Here is a 17,267-nt window from a genome sequence, read left to right as displayed (position 1 = left end):
ACATGCTTCCATGCCAATGACACTCATTAAAAAAAAAAGAATGTGTTAATTAAATTTGTGACTGAACTCCTTGGGGATGGGGAGAGAATTGTATGTCTCCTGCTCTGTTTTACCTGCATTCTGCCATATATTTCATGTTATAGAAGTCTCAGATGATGACCCAGCACGTTGTTCATTTTAAGAACACTTTCACTGCAGATTTGACAAAACACGAAGAAGGTACCAATGTGAGATTTCTAAAGATAGCTATAGCACTCGACCCAAGGTTTAAGAATCTGAAGTGCCTTCCAAAATCTGAGAGGGATGAAGTGTGGAGCATGCTTTCAGAAGTCTTAAAGCAACATTGATGCAGAAGCTACAGAACCTGAACCACCAAAAAAGAAAATCAACCTTCTGCTGGTGGCATCTGACTCAGATAATGAAAATGAGCATGCATTAGTCCGCATTGCTTTGAATAGTTATCGAGCAGAACCCGTCATCAGCATGGACACATGTCCACTGCAATGGTAGTTGAAGCGTGAAGGGACATATGAATCTTTAGTGCATCTGGCACGTAAATATCTTGCGATGCCAGCTACAACAGTGCCATCAGAAAACCTGTTCTTTCAGGTAATGCTGTAAGGCAGCATTATCTCCTGAAAATGTAAACAAACTTGTTTGTCTGAGTGACTGGCAGAACATGAAGTAGGACTGAGTGGATTTGCAGGCTCTAAAATTGTACATTGCTTTATTTTTGGATTCAGGTTTTGTACATAATTCTATATTTGTAAATGCAACTTTCATGATAAAGAGATTGCATTACATTATTTGTATTAGGTGAACTGAAAAAACATTTTGTTTACAGTGCAAATACTTGTAATAAAAATATAAAGTGAGCACTGACCACTTTGTATTCTGTGTAATTTAAAATCAATATATTTGAAAATGTAGAAAACATACAAAAATGTTTAAATATTAATTACACTGAATTTTTTAAATCGCTTGACAGCCCTAATTTATTTTAGTATAAATATGGATTTACAAAGGGTATTCAATTAAGAGTGGGAACCAGAATTTAGTTGTCTTAGAAGAGTGGGCCTCACTGCAAGCTTGCACAATGTGAATTGCAGACCTGCAGACTCACCCCTGCAGCACCTCCCACTGGTAGTCCTCGGGAATTAGCTTGTTCCAGCTCCAAAGCACCCTCTGCAGGCCAGTGATCTGCCTGTCCTCTGGCCCCTGTGCCCTTTTAGCTGGGGTGCTGCCCCCTGGCAGTAACCCCTCAATCTTAGGGTCTCCCCCTCCCAGGGGAACCCTCACCCAATATCCCCACCTTGCCTCAGTATATGGCTACTGCTAGTCATTGTCTAGCCCCTGCATCCTGAGGCAGACTGCAGTATCAGCCTGCTCATCACTAGCAAGGTTGAGTTTGGACCTGCTACCTTAGCCTACCCCTGGGCTGCCCTCTGCAACCCCCAGTACTTTTTAGCCCAATGCTAGGCCACAGCCTGGGTCTTTCCAGGCTGGAGCTCCCCAGCCTTGCTTTATTCAGGTACATTATGTCAAACTTCCTACAGCCAGCCCCTTCTCCCTTTTCAAGGAGAGAAAGACTGACTTCTATCTGCCCCTGGCTTCTCTGCCTTTATAGGGCCAGCTGAGTCTGTTTGGGGCATGGCCCCAGCTGCAGCCACTTCCCCCAATCAGCCTAGCCTAAAAGCTGCTTTCTCCAGCCCCAGCCCCCTCCCAGGGCTGTTTTTAATCCTTTAGTGCAGGGGGTGTGTGTCCACCCCACTACATGACTATATTAACCAGCAGCAATTAACTATGATCAAGCAGTCTATCTGTAACTTAACCAAGATCTCTGGACAGAACACTTCACAGCTACAATCCTTCTCCCACTGGGCATGACTAATCAGGCCTGCTTTCCCTACCATTTTCTCCATCTTCTGAGGACCTTCTATAGATAAAGTCATTTCTCCATAAATACTTTCATGTTGAAATATTTGCTCACATTGTATTTTCTTTCTGTAATTTTTTTTTTCAAATTCTGTGACTAGCATTAAGTAGTAGACAGTGAGAACCATGGCTTTACTGATATTGCCAGCTTCTTAAGGCAATAATTGAACGGTGCAATTCATTTCTTTACTGCCGTGAGCTAGATCAAGGGTTTCTTTTTCTTTGTTAGCCTTTCCAAGATGTGGGGTCAAGAAACGATATAACTGTTTTGCTCCTATTTCAGAATTACTTGTAAAACTGGACATTTCATTGCTTCACCAATGAAAAATACAGTGTGTGGTTGGGACAGTAAATTTAGTTATAATTAATTGGATTACAATAATGATGACAACCAGTCTTTTGAGGATAGAAAGGACTGTTAGCTCTAGTTCCTGTCTCCTACAGACAGATTTAGAATTTACAGTGGATATCTACTTTGTTAGTAAAGTTCAGAGCAATGTGATTATGGTCAGAATCTAAAACTACCCAATTTGCAGTATTTCAAGGGACTATTGTATATTCACAGATAAAATAAAATACTTTATTTTCTGACTTGGAGAATGTTTCTTTCTTAAGTTGTTCAAGACATAATTAGAACTGTAATGTACTTAATTGTACAAGCAATTCTCTGTCACAGTAACCACTGTTTTACAAGGCATCAGTTATTACCACAAAAATTTCAACCTGTTAATGTAAATTCTTCTACAATTTAAAAATGTAAAAACCAAATGTTTTCCAGATATGATCATATGAACAAAATGTAAAGAAAATGACATTAAAAAAAAGACATTTATACTTTTAATAAACACAAAAAGTAGTACATACACGCAATAGATAGCTAATACTCTCCCCGTTGTATAAAGAATGCTCTACTGTAGGTATAAAAATCCTGCATAATTGACAAACCAATGGCCTGTGCTACAGAACACTGAATTTTCAAAGGATAAAGTAGTCAATAATAAAAACAAATGCTACAATAAACTAGTAATTTGTTCTATTATATTACTTTGTGATTACAATAGCATCAATAATTTTCAGTTGAACTGCCTCATATCCATGTAGATGAAAGTTTGATACTGATAAGATTGTTACAATGGAAAAACCTAAACATTTTTGACATTGATATTTGTATAATGCACATTGATGTATGTTTGTAACTACTGTGTATTTTAGTTTTATTGAATTAAAGTTTGAAGCTTCATAAACTAGTCCACTTTACTTAGCATTACAGTAATGGATTCTGTATGTGAAAGATAAACTATGCAAACATTTTCTGCCTTACTACTTAAAAGCATGAGATTTATATAAAACGTATTATTTATATAAAACTTTTATTACACATATAATTTATATAGGTGCTCAGATATTACAATGCTAAACACTATAGCAAGCCTGTAAATAAAACAAATGATCATTCAACAAAACCTCTGAAATGTGTATTTTTGTGTTATTTACATACGACTATTAGAAGAGCTCTTCAGTATCAAGTGAAGAAAGTATTTGTGTCATTGAACAGTGCTGTGTGACAGCAGAGATTGACATTATATTTGTTGTACTTGGGAACCAAATGACCAAGCTCTAAAATATACTGTGACAGGATAGTTAGAAAGCACCCATATAAAGAGTACAGTCCATCTTCCTGGCTCAGATAAAACATTTAAAAGATGACTCCAGGGGAAGACAAATATTTAACCTCCTCAAGAAAAAGAAATTTATCAAGTTGCCTTCCCCTTTGATTCTAAAACCTTGTCAGTCTGCAGTTAAACAGAAATACTTTTGATTCACCAACATCTAAGTTCTATTACACTGCTCTACAGCCAAAATGCTTCTGAAATAAATGTAGTCCAACTTTACTAATTCTGGGTCACTGAGAAGGAAAATGATGCTTAAAATTGTTGATTGGCTCTAGTTTTCAAGCTATGCTATTGGGTCAGTATATACGACCCTTGACTTGGGAATCGCGGAGGATAAGTGAGTTATAAAGGAAAGGGATCTCAATTTAAACCAGAAATGACTAAAATACATCTTTGACTGGATCTATGAATAAATCTATGATTGGGTGTGGACAGTACTTGCTTTTTAGGCAAAACAATGAATGATGCAATCTAAGCTGGTATTGCGTCATACACGATATGAATTGCATCATGTTATTCCTAGAAGTCATGGATGATGCAATCATAACGAAGCTTAGATCACTCTGCTGAACAAATTGCCCTATATCAGCTCTAGAAATCATACAGTGTCGTGCTCTCTTATTTGTCAGTGTTTGATTTTGCAAAAGGACACATTTCTGTTTAGCCAAAGTGAGCAGAGATGCCTTGCACTTGTGTGAACAGTGCAGATAACTTCTGCTATGTTTGTGGTGAAGTGACTTTTGCATCACAAAAGCGGAGTATAACCATTATGGTTTAGAAAGCCGATCACCTTTATTTTGGCTGCAAAATTGGAGATCCGAACAAGAGGTGGGCCCCACACATATGCTGCAACACTTGTGCAACAAATCTTGGCCAGTGGTTGAACAGGAAATCTATGCCTTTTGCAGTGCTAATGATTTGGAGAGAGCCAACAGATCATACCAGCAATTGTTACTTCTGCATGGTGCCTCCAGTTGGGAAAGGTGTGTCAAAGAAGAAAAAGTGGACCGTGCATTATCCAAACATTCCATCGGCTATACGCAGTACCCCACGGAGAAGGACCCCCGGTTCCTGATGCACCAGAATCATTCTCACTTGAATCAGAAGAGGAAGAGGATGAAACTTCTGGTCCTGAACCATCAATATCACAGGACCCACATTTTCTCCCATCCTCCTCCTCTGAACCAAACCTCATAACACAAGGTGAACTGAATGACCTTGTCAGGGATTTGGAACTACCCAAGAGTAAGGCAGAGCTGTTGGGCTCCACACTACAGCAGCGGAATCTCCTGGCAGGCTATCAGGGCAAATGGAGCCCATCAATGCTTGCAGACTATTGCTGGACAGTGACAAGAGATGCTCCATTTAATGAATACAAGAGACAAGCCAAGAAGCGCCAAGTAGACACTGAATAGGACTAAACTATGTACATAATAGTTTTTTGCCTTTTGTTTCATAATAAATTTTATTTATATAACCCTTTTGCTGATTTTTAAAGTGTTACATAAACAGGATAGGTGAAATATTATCATGGAAAGCAACCATAAACACATGAAACGACCTAGGTTTACCATTTATGATTAAAACTCTACTATCTACACAACATACATAGACATAAAATGTAAAAACTTAAATATCTTAGAAACAGTAGCCAATCAGTTGTTTTAATTGTCATATTTGAATTCAGCACATCAAAATACATAATAAATATCACATTTTATCTCTGAAGCAGATGACTTCTCAAAAATTGTAGACCAGTGTTATGAATATCTGAGTGCCAATCTAAAATATCTACACTATGCTTTATTAGTTGTACTTTATTTAGCACTAGTTGTACTTTTTATTTAGCTCTCAAAGTGCTACAGAAAGGAAGCCAAGTATCATCATTCCCATTTTACATGTGGGGAAACTGAGGCACAGAAATGAAGTGACTTGTTGGAGATCACAAAGCAGGCTAGTGGGAGAGATGGAAACAGAACCCAGACCCTTTGACTCCTAATGTAGTTCCCTGTCCACTGAAACATGCTTTCTTCTCATTATTAATATAGATTAATTTGTAGAAAATTTTAATAGGCAGAAGACTGGGAATTGCTGAACTAAGGGCTTGTCTACATCAGAAAGTTGCAGCGCTGGTGAGGGAGTTACAGCGCTGCAACTTTGAAGGAGTACACATCTGCAGGGCATCACCAGCGCTGCAATTCCCTGTTTGCAGCGCTGGCCGTACTCCCGTTTTCTCTCGGGTGTAGAGGATCCAGCGCTGGTGATCCAGCGCTGGTAATCCAATGTAGACACTTACCAGCGCTTTTCTTGACCTCCGTGGAAGGAGGAAGCCTCTGGTAATCAAGCTGGTCTCCTTCCCCGGCTTGCTCTCTCGTTCCCGGAACCCCGAGCAAGCAGGTCTCCTTCCCTGCGGTTTGCAGGGTGGTTCGGGGAACGCGAGAGCAAACCGGGAAAGGAGACCAGCTTCGCCGCGGTTTGCTCTCGCGTTCCCCGAGGAAGCAGGTCTCCTTCCCTGCGGTTTGCAGGGTGGTTCGGGGAACGCGAGAGCAAACCGCGGCGAAGCTGGTCTCCTTTCCCGGTTTGCTCTCTCGTTCCCGGAACCCCGAGCAAGCAGGTCTCCTTCCCTGCGGTTTGCAGGGGGGTTCGGGGAACACGAGAGCAAACCGCGGCGAAGCTGGTCTCCTTTCCCGGTTTGCTCTCGCGTTCTCCGAACCCCCCTTGAAGCCGCCCAACAGCGCTGCAGTGTGGCCACATCTAACACCACTTGCAGCGCTGGTTGCTGTAAGTGTGGCCACTCTGCAGCGCTGGCCCTATACAGCTGTACTAATACAGCTGTAACAACCAGCGCTGCAAAATTTTAGATGTAGACATGGCCTCAGTGAATGCATGCAAATAAAAGTACAGGAGAAATTTGTTAATTTCAATTTAACTAGCTTAGAAACCCCCTACTGCCCCCAGTGATCCACTCCCTGCTTTTCAGCAAAGATTTAATATGAGAGTGTTATAACAGTCGAATTACAAAACGCTTCATTTACAGACAAAGTACATTTATGTTGTATTATTCTTACAAAGTTGCAAAATACAGTAATTCACTATCAATGTCCCAGTTAGTATAATTTAGTGAGGTCTATTGTATGAAAGAATATCATTTAGATAATGTTTCAGTCTCGCATCTTCAATGTATAGAATATCCTGCATTAATACTACATGCATTGTCTATGGAATTAAATTGCAGTACACTTTGAAATAAGACAGAGAGCTGTGATATTTATATTATCTTATCTTCACATTGAGCAGAATTTTTAATTGAACTCTCCACAGTGACACCCAGGTCTTTTTTTCTCAGTAATTTAGATGCCAAGCATATGTATGAGTTCATATAATTTCTTCTGATGTGTATTAGCTTGAATTTGTCAACACGGAATCTTATCTGCCATTTTGCTGCCCATTAACCTACTTTTGATAGGAACTTTAGAAGTACCTTGCAGCTTTCTGTAGCGTTAACTATCCTGAATAATTTTGTGTCACCTGCAAATATTTCACATTTTTCAAAACATTAAACATATGTTAACTAAATAAGCCTTAGCTACTCAGATTCTTTAATAGTCTGTTAGGAATTGTGTCAAAGGCACTTTGGGAAAGTCCAAATAAAATTGTCAGCTGGTTCTCCATCTATTATTCTGTTCATGTACTCAAAGAAGTCTATCACATTAGAGAGGCACAATTCTAAAATTAAAAATAATTACCCATCTATGTTTCAGTTTTCCAAATTATCTTTTAAAATGTTTTTATTAAATTCTGACACTAAGGTAACACAAATATTTAATAATTGTACATTTTGAAAATGAAACCAGTTGCTTACTGATTCCTTATTTTCACTAGTTTACTTCAACATTTGAGGCAGATATTTCCTTTCTTTTGCGTATGGCTTCTGTCAGTGGCTATAATTAAATCCAGATAAGAAATGACTAGGACCGACTCTGTTTAGATTGTAAGATGTAAGGCCAGGGCAACATTCTGCACAACATTCCATCTTTTCCGCATTATTAGTATTTAAAAAACAAACAAACCCGGTACGTGTATGAGTCCAGCTTGTGACACCTCTCCGGGGCGTGATTTGCAGAAGGTGAAGGCTCGGCGCTGTCTGAAAATCAGGCCCCTTTAAAGTAGCTCATGTTGGGCACCCAAAAACGGAGGCACCAGACCTGATTATGCACTTTGCAAAAGTCAGGCCCTACAACGTGCACGGACCCTGCTCTTGAGGGTCCAGTTCCACGTGATGCCCCTGATACGAGCCCCGCCCTCCGGTGACAGCCCGGCCACCCGACTAGAGCAGCCCCAGCTTCCCGCCGCCTCCCGGCCACTTGCCCGCCACGCTCCTAGCAGCGGCGGGCCGGGCTCCCTGCCGCGCGCTGCCCCAGCGCCAGGGCCATTCCCGGGCTGCGTTCCGTCGCTCCGCCCCCAGCTGCTTGCCCCGCCCCTTCTCACTAGACAGCCCCGCCCCTACGACTCGCTCTCCAGACGCGCCCCCACCCAGGCTCGCGCCTCTCGCAGTAGCTGTTCGCACTCAACAATCTCCCCCCCCCCCGTGCTGCTTGCTTGGACCGTTGCGCTTTAGCCACGCCCCCCGCACTGCCTTGAGGGAGCCGCGGTGCAGCCCTGGGCCCGCGGGTTGCCGGAAGGGTTCTCTTTCCGGTCCGCCACAGCGGTTCTCTTCCGGTTCGGTCTCCCCCATCATGGCGGCTGCCCCTGCGCCCAGCGGGCTCTGAGTTCAGCGGAGGCTCCTGGCGCCGCCTTCTTTTCCCGTCCCCTGCTGCCGGAGCTCGGCAGCTCGTGCCGGGTAGCTGGGAGCCGCCGCGGGGTCCCTGCAGCTGGTCGGGTCCCGGGGGGAGCTGGGGTCCCGCGCGCTTCCTGCCTGGGCTGACGCGCTGCCGCCCCCATGGCGCCGGTACAGCTGGAGAGTAACCAGCTGGTCCCGGCTGGCGGCGGTCCTGCCTCGGCCCAGGCCCCCCCGGCCCCGGGCACCGCCACGGCGGCGGCCAGCCCCGGCTACCGGCTCAGCACTCTCATCGATTTCCTGCTGCACCGGACCTACGCGGAGCTGACGGTGCTGGCGGACCTGTGAGTGCCGCGCTCGGCGCCCCGTTCCCTGCCCCTGGGGAGGTGGGAGGGAGCTGGGTGCCCAGAGCTGCCCCTGCCCGAAGCCTGCACCCCGGGGGCACTAGACCTTGTGCGGCTTTGTACCTGCTCCCGGTTCATCCCATCCCCAGCTAAATTGTGGGGCTCCGTCAGATGGCCTAAAAGATGGAGAACAGAGAAAAAGCTTGAACGTAGTTTTTGTTCGGAAAGCATTTGTTTGCCTCTAAATTAATTTTAATGACATTGGAACTTGCAAGTTTTAAAATTAATTACATAGGTAATATGTTACCCTATGAGAGATTCTTGAAGTTCTGACGTCTCACACTGAAGCGCTTTAAAATAAAAAAAATAGCTTGGATAATGAGACTAACCTAGTCCATCTTTGTCTTGTTTCTTCCTACTATTGGTTGCTGCAATTCTTGATGTGAAAACAAACAAGGAGTGAACTTAAATCCGAACAATTGGTTTAATTTATCATCTAAACTACCTCTCATCTCTTGAGTTATTCTGATTAACTTCACAAGGTAGTGTAGGGGGTACAGGGAAAGGAGTAATTTATTGGGCCAATGGGAAAGTACCCATAGTTCTGTGCAGAACAAGAACTACTGAATCTGATCATGCAAACTGTATTTCCATGGACTAGCTTGCTCTCATGATATGCCCTGCCACTTTAGAATTTCAGCAAGTTTTGAAGATGCACATTTGTGGGTGCACTGACATTTTATAAATCCTATTTACAAGTAATCTGTAAAGAAAACAATCTTGGTTCAGTATCTAGTGTGTGTTAGAGTTTTAGGGTTTTCACAGTAAAATGCACTGAATAAGTGATACTGACTTCTTCCATTCTCACATTGTTAGCTCTATGTATTATAAAAATATTTGCATTAGGCACACTGTGTACTATGATATGATACCAAACACTGCAACCTCATGTATTTCATACAAAATAAAACGATCAGGGTTACCAATGCTTGAAGAATATGTTGGACAATTGATCCACTATTGAATTATAAACTGTCCAGGATCTCAACCAAATGTGAATGTCCTAGATTTTCAGTGCATGCCACATGTTCTGTGCATTTGGCTAGCAGAGGGGCTCCTTATCTCTATAAAATATCCTTATTTTTGTGTCATGATGTCCCTTGCTTAGAATTAACTGTCCAAACAAAGTACTGATGTGTCCAGATCTGTGACCAAAAATGTAGCTTCCAAGTATAGAACAAAGAATGCTTTCTGTCTGTGAAGTTTACAATCTAAGCATGACAAGACACAGCAGACTATTATAAATAGATGAGGGGAGTTCAACAGAGAGACAACATTAGCATGATAGACAGTGGTCTGTGCACACTAGTGGCTTAACCATTGCAAAGCTTTTTCTGGGCATCATGACAAAAAAGAGTTTCGAGGAGGAATTTGGAGGTGGATAATGAGATAGCTTTGTGGATATTTACAATCCACGTTATCACTTGGGCCAAGAATTGTAACTGTCGTCTAAGTCTACATGAAATGAGCTAGTTGGTCTTTGTCCTGTCTTCTGGAGGGTTATCAATGAGGTACAGTGATTGGGGGCCTTATAAGTACTTATGGTTATCGATAGTGCCTAGCTCAGGGAAGAGGCTAAAGTCTTTCATATTTCATTTTGATTCTTCTAATTCCAGTTTTAGGCAGGCTCGTAGGGCATAATGGTGGATCTAATGCTGATGCTGCCTATTTTGCACCTATTGTGTGTATAAATAGACAACTCTTATTTCTAGAGCTATTAAACCAGCACCTTTTTTGAACAGTAAAACTTGTCAAATTTAGTTTGATGAAAACGGAGAAATACTACACAATTTCTTGAAACACACTTTCCGAAGTGTGTGATGTATTCATGTTGGAGTAGTGCTAACTCTTAAATGTAATCATTACATAATAAGATCTCCTCACTGGATGCAAATGAATGTATAGCTGAATATCTGAATGACTGAAATGTAATAATATAACATTAAATAATGCTTTTATGTTTTTAATAGACTGCCAAGAAAGACTGACATGGAAAGGTGAGTCACAACAAGAGTGGGCTATTAATGTATGCTTAAATTTAACATTTAACATTGAGGTGAGTATGGGATCATTGAAATAAAATATTTTCTTTTAATTCAAGATTTGCCTAAATAAAAGAACCTTTAAAAATGGTTTCTTTATTGGCTTGTTCTTGTGTTACTGTACAGAAGTAACATTTTTGTGACAGGAATAGCAGTGTTAATTTGCAACTGCCTAGGATTGTTGGATTCTGTTGTTAATGTGCTTCTGAATAGTTCTTTCCCCAGCAAGAAGTGCAGTTCATATTAGGGCATTTCCCTTTTGTGTGGGAAGTGATAGGACATTGAAACTTGGAGGATGGGCGTGCCTGACCTGTTGTTTAATCTAGTTGGAAAGAGAATAAGAACCTAAACAAATATAGATGTGTTGAGAAGGAATTTCTACCAATACAGGACTAGTAGCTTAAAAATGTACATAGAATAAAACCTCTTATTTGCCCCTCCTAGTTTTCTAGACTTCAGAAATATATCCCTCTTTTTACTAAGCTCAAAGTACTAAATGTGCTTAGTTTGGAGGTTTGAGTAGCTTCTATAGAATCTGCCAGAAAATGTAATGTTGGCTTCTTTGCTATCTGTGTTAACTTTTTCTTGTTGATCTAGTTTAGTCTGAAGATATGTGCAAATCACACAATCTAATAATTCTAATGACAATTATATGGAAAATGCTATGTATCAAGTCAGACATGTACTTTGCATAATATGGCATAGATTTCAATTGTACAAAATTATTTTTTAACAGGGTTTAATCCAGCGGTGAGCAAACTTTTTGGCCTGAGGGCCACATATGGGTATGGAAATTGTATGGCAGACCTTGAATGCCCAGTGGGTGAGTGGGACTGTATGGGGTGTACCATTGGGGGGGCTCTATAAGGGATGTGAGAGAGGGGGGACTCATGGGGTGTGGTGCGGCGGGTCTCTACGGGGCAGTACCAGGAACTCTTAGAGGCCCAGCCGGCAGTGACACGAAGGTGGCTGTACCTGGCACTGCCATGGGTGGAGACATCCTAGCTGAGATGGGTGTGGCCCCTGGGCATTTTCGAGGTTCTTGAGGGTGAGGCTGTAGGAGGCGAGGAGGGGATTGGGTACGCTGCTGTGTAGAGGTGGGGTTCTGATCCTGGAAATAGTGTGGTGAAGTCGTGCCTGAGCAGTGTGGTTCTGTGTGCCAGAAGATGGTGCTCATCAAGGGAATTGTGAGTAGGGGGCTGGGGAGCGCTGGGTGAAGTGGGGCAAGCCCCTGCCCCTTCTCCCTGGCGGGAGCTCAAGGGCTGGATCTAAACATTTGACGAGCCGAAAGTAGCCCACGGGCCAGTGTGTGCCCATGCCTGGTTTAAACTTTTCTACTACCAGATTATGGTTTGGGAGAATCAAAAATTGGGATGTTTTCTTGAGACTTCTTTTCTCCTCTTCTCTTGAAGACATGCTGTGGCATTTGTAAGGAACTTTCTTTGTGAGGTTCACACGGTCAAGCTGGTCAATGGACTAAATCAGCTTGGATCTCTTACACTAGGTGGGAGAGAGGTAGGAGAAAGGAAAGACAATGTTGAATGGTTACATAGAGGCACAAGCAGTCTGTGGTGTCTGTAATAGAACTGTGATATTTGGATCAGTATTTTGTAAGCTGCAGTGTGATATTAGGATGTGTTATTTTCTGACGCCATTTGGTGAAGTGGTTCTCTAGCTTTTTAAGGTTGCCTACAATTGCTATAAGGGATGTTGCTTAATTAATCAACTTACTTTGTTGCTCCTGCGTATGAGAGCTACCATAGCAGCAGTAATGATGCAGAGAAATTTAATCGCACCAGACTCCTGAACCACTTAAAGCTTGCAGGATGCTGTCTTGGTGACAGGCGGTATACGCCCATCAGTGATGGAGGTGGTCTTAAGCTCTAATTAAAATCCATGTTAAGTTTAAGTCCCTTACCAGAGTCTTCTTCTTGAGGACCTGTCAATAAGCAAAGCATGTAGGAAATTATGGCTCCTATTGTTTTAGGATCTTTTTGAAAGATATGCAATTTTATTATATATAAAGGACACCACTAATATTAGATTCTAACTGCTCCACATAGATAAGAGTAAATTACTTTTAGTATTACATGCAATAATACAAAATAGCAGTTGGACAGGAAACTACCTTGATAATATGGTGAAGTGGTACTGAGAACTCATTTGTAACATGGCGGGGAGACATGGGTTTGGCTTTTGATAACAGGTAACTTGTGCATTCTCACTGTTCATAATTCCTGTTTCCTTCCTTGCTCTCTAGTGACATGTAAAGTAGTATATATTTTTGATCTAAGTGGATTAATGACTATTATATTATACAGATTTTTAAATGGAATTTGCATTACATCAGCTCTGAAGGGTCCTGCTTTCCAATGTAAACAAATAGGAGATGAATTCTCATTTCTGCTTTACATCAGCAAAGAGCTCCTGCTGGGAAGTATTAAAAGAAAACTCTTGTTCGGATACTTTGAATAGCTATATAAACTTTCAGTTTTCCAAAATAATTGCTCAGTGTTTTTAGTCAGTGAATGAGGTGTTGTCTCAACAGTAGATGTCCTTTTAATTTGCAATAAGGGCCATGTCTACACAGAAAGATTGAAAGAATCTACTTTAATTAAAAAGCAGACTTATGAAGTTGTTTAAGTAAGGTTTTAATAATTAAAAATAAATACTAAGTTAAAGTAATAGCTCTGAAACATTGATTGACTTTTCCTCCTAATGGCAAGACAGTTATTTACTCCTACTTCACTCTTAATCTACTTTCTGGACATTTTTTTTTATACTTGCTAAATATTCATTAATACAGAGGAGCAGGCTTTTTAGTGCTCTCTTATGTAGTGATCAGAAAATCTGTTGTACTCTTTATTTATATTTATGTGTTTTATACAGGCTGTACACTAGCTTTTTGAAGCGCCATATTTATCAAGCAATATGTCTCTTGATACAGCCAAATGCAAGCTCATACATCTAAGAACAAAGACTGTATGTCACATTTATATGGTGGGAGATTATATCCTGGAATGTAGTGGCTCTATAAAAGCTTTTTAAGGATAGTGATGGTTAACCAGTTGAATTTGAGCTCACTGTTCAGTGCTCTAGCTAATGGGATCTGTGATAAACTGGGGACTATCTACTACTAATAGTAGTAATAGTAGCAGGAGGGTGGTATTGCTTATGTATAGGACATTAGTGAGACCATTATTAGAATACTATGTCCTGTTTTGGTGCTAATACTTCAAAGAGTATGTTGGAGAAGGTTCAGAAAAGAGCTACAAAAAGGATTTGCAGTCTGGAAAATAACACTGTATTGTGATTTAAGGGGCTCAACCTTCTCTAGCATAGACTAAATTGATTGAGGTGTCTAGATCATAGCTAGAAATACCTACATGAGCCAGAGATTTCTTATAATAGAAGGCTCTTTAATCTACCAGGAAGATACAATGAGAACCTGTGGCTGGAAACTGAAGCTAGAAAACTTGCATCTTGTTTTTAATCCGAAATTTTTAAATGTAACTGTTAGAACAACTTGCCTATGGATGTGGTGGTTTCTCCATCACTTGAAGTCTTCAAGACAGGATATATTTCTAAAACATATGCTTTAGTACCAACAGAATTTTTTGGCTTGATGCAGAAATTATTGGATGAGCTTCTGTGTCCTGTGTTTTGCAGGAGGCCAGACTAGGTTATCATAATGGTCCCTTCTGACCTTAAATTTATGAATCTTTATTGACTACAAATCATAATTTATTGTTTTTGTAAATTGTTTAATGTAGCTTAATGAAGCTTGTTCTTGCGGCAGCATTTACAGCAATAAATTGTGTATGTTCAAAGTAACTCCTTGGAAGTCGTAGGTTCTGACCGAATTATTTGAGATCAGAAGCTTCCCATACCATAGATGGTGTCTCAGAGACTGGAATGAAAGCGTGAATTGAGATCCAAGCATGACTCTCTGGCTTTCTTATCTGGTATAGACAGGCTTCTGCTGTGGTGACGAGTACACATGAGGCTGTGGATATAGGCCGGGGCATTCAATCAGTAGCAAATAGAGTAATTGTTAAAAATGGTGGGAGGAGGAGGGAGGAAGACTGGATATGTAGCATTTCTGCAAGTAAAGAGGAAAAAAACCAATATCTCAGGAAGACATCCTGAATTTTCACTTCTCAGCACCATGCCTTAATGTATGAAAAGATTAAAGCATGTTGGGGGGGGGGGCAGAGAATTGTACAACTGAAATTGATGCTACATTATGCAAAGTATTAAGTTTACTTGATGCATGGCATTTTCTATGTAATTGTCTTTAGCAAACTGCACTGCAACTGAACTGCACCTTTGTGAGATGTTTCAGTACTGACTGACTTTTTTTTTTCTTAACAGAAAAATAGAAATAGTGCAATTTGCAAGTCGCACACGTCAACTGTTTGTTCGATTATTAGCCTTAGTCAAATGGGCTAACAATGCTGGGAAAGTGGAAAAATGTGCAGTAAGTTAGCAACTTAACTTGGTGTAAAATGACCTAAAACTTGTTGGTGGGCTTTTTAGTACCCTCTGAATAGATTCTAAAATGCTCACATTAAAAAAGCCAGATTCCATGTGGTGACGTACATGAAATTGTACATTATTAAATGATATGTTCTTCTCATCTGTTCAATAATTGTAAGTTATAACTTATATAGTAGTAATGCGTCACTTCTTCTCTCTTTAAGAGACAGTCACACTGTTGGAGTAAACCCCAAAAACTCATGAATAGGGAAAGCAAAAGGCATGACTGCATAATGTCTTCAATATTATTTTATCAGGAGTGAAAACATTAGGAGGTTAGAAGATGGGGTAGAGGGGAGGGCAGGGACATTGATCTCAGCACTAGTTCTTACTGTTACACTTGAATGCATTATATAGGCACTGTGAGATAGTTAAGTCCTGCTCTTGGATAAATAAGTTCAAAGTCCAGGATGCTGCAAAAAGTCAGTTTATTGGCAAAATATAAATAAATATGGTGGTAATCCAGTAACAGTCCACAAATGAACTGCCACAAATATACCAGGGTATGTAGGAGTGGAAACCTCTGCTGTGGAGTACGAACTGAAACCGAATGATCCTCCTTAACATTCCATCCAAAATATTAGAGACATAAGGTGGATGAGAGATCTTTTATGGGACCAATGAGTACATTTCCCAGACATGAAGAAGATCTTTGTGTAAGCTCAAAAGCTTGTCTCTCTCACCAATGGAAGTTGGTTCAATAAAAGAGATTACCTCACCCACCTTGTCTCTAAAATATCCTGGAACTGACACAGGTCCAGCAATACTGCCTCCAAAATACTCTTAGTCACATAATTCTGGTGATGGATACCCCACAGATGAAGCATTTGTGAAATTACTTAATAAATAAATAAACCCAAGCTCTCATTCATGTTTTCCACATGCTCTGTGAAGAGAAGTAAAGCGAGCTGCCACCCACTAATGGAAGCTCTGTTCTCAGGGAACTTTGAGTTGTAGTGCAAAGGCAGGGAGCCAGGACTGATCCTACTAAGCTCCCTGAACTTGTCTTCCTTCCCCAGGAGTTTCTTAAATTCAGACTTGAAACTCCCTGTAGTAGAAGTGAAATGAGGTACTTACTTTTGATTAAAGAGTGGGTCTCTGGCATTTTATTTGTGAAGGGTTTGATGATGGGAGAAATAAAATGTATAAATGTCCTTGAGTAGGTATTTATTTATTTAAGAAACTACTAAAATATTCCTTCTACCTCACCCCAAAGATCGGCTTTCTTGGATTGTGTGGGATGGAGGGAGAGAAAAGGGGGAAATATTATTTAGAGATACTTTGGGCAAGGGATTGACTTCAGCGGTCAGTATTTTTTTTTCTCCTTTATAGATGATATCAAGTTTTCTGGATCAACAAGCTATCCTATTTGTGGACACTGCTGATCGTCTAGCATCACTAGCTAGAGATGCTTTGGTTCATGCTCGCCTGCCCAGTTTTGCTATCCCATATGCTATTGATGTGTTGACAACTGGGTCATATCCACGTCTCCCAACATGTATAAGGGTAAATGTCTTTACAGTATAGCTGAAAAAGATCCCTCCTAAAATATCTTATCAGGTAACAAACACATATTAGTGAAACTAACAGTGTCAAACATCTTTTTCCTCCTGTAATGACTGCAGATCAAGTACACATTTCTCTTTAAAGTGCATGCTAATACAGAACCAGTTACAAAATGTGCAAAATTCTAACTTGTTTATATGTGGAATATTTCTTATCAACAAGCTAACTTTTCCCTATCAAGGATTTTATCTTGCTAGACTACTTCTGCTCCGGGACCAACATAATAACAAACCTTTTTCCTTTTTTATTAGTCATTTATTGGTATTTTTACACACTAAACCAAAACCCCAGAAAAATATACAACTAACCTAAGATGAGACTGAAATCGCTG

The 17,267-nt window shown here is 40.7% G+C and overlaps 1 protein-coding gene across 1 annotated transcript in view; it reads left to right on the top strand.

The window, feature by feature from the left end:
* The first annotated feature begins 8,316 nt into the window (after positions 1–8,316).
* The window catches only part of MED14 (mediator complex subunit 14), a 62,865-nt gene continuing 53,914 nt past the window's right edge, over positions 8,317–17,267 (top strand). The window contains exons 1-4 of the mRNA XM_030576157.1: positions 8,317–8,729; positions 10,760–10,786; positions 15,206–15,311; positions 16,703–16,876. Coding sequence (XP_030432017.1) covers positions 8,548–8,729; positions 10,760–10,786; positions 15,206–15,311; positions 16,703–16,876 — 489 coding nt within the window. The 5' untranslated portion in view covers positions 8,317–8,547. The remainder of the gene's footprint in view (positions 8,730–10,759; positions 10,787–15,205; positions 15,312–16,702; positions 16,877–17,267) is intronic.

This window comes from Gopherus evgoodei, chromosome 1, assembly GCF_007399415.2.
Source record: "Gopherus evgoodei ecotype Sinaloan lineage chromosome 1, rGopEvg1_v1.p, whole genome shotgun sequence".
NCBI lineage: Eukaryota > Metazoa > Chordata > Testudines > Testudinidae > Gopherus > Gopherus evgoodei.
The sequence above is the reverse complement of the archived record's forward strand: the minus strand, read 5'-3'. Positions and strand labels throughout refer to the sequence as shown.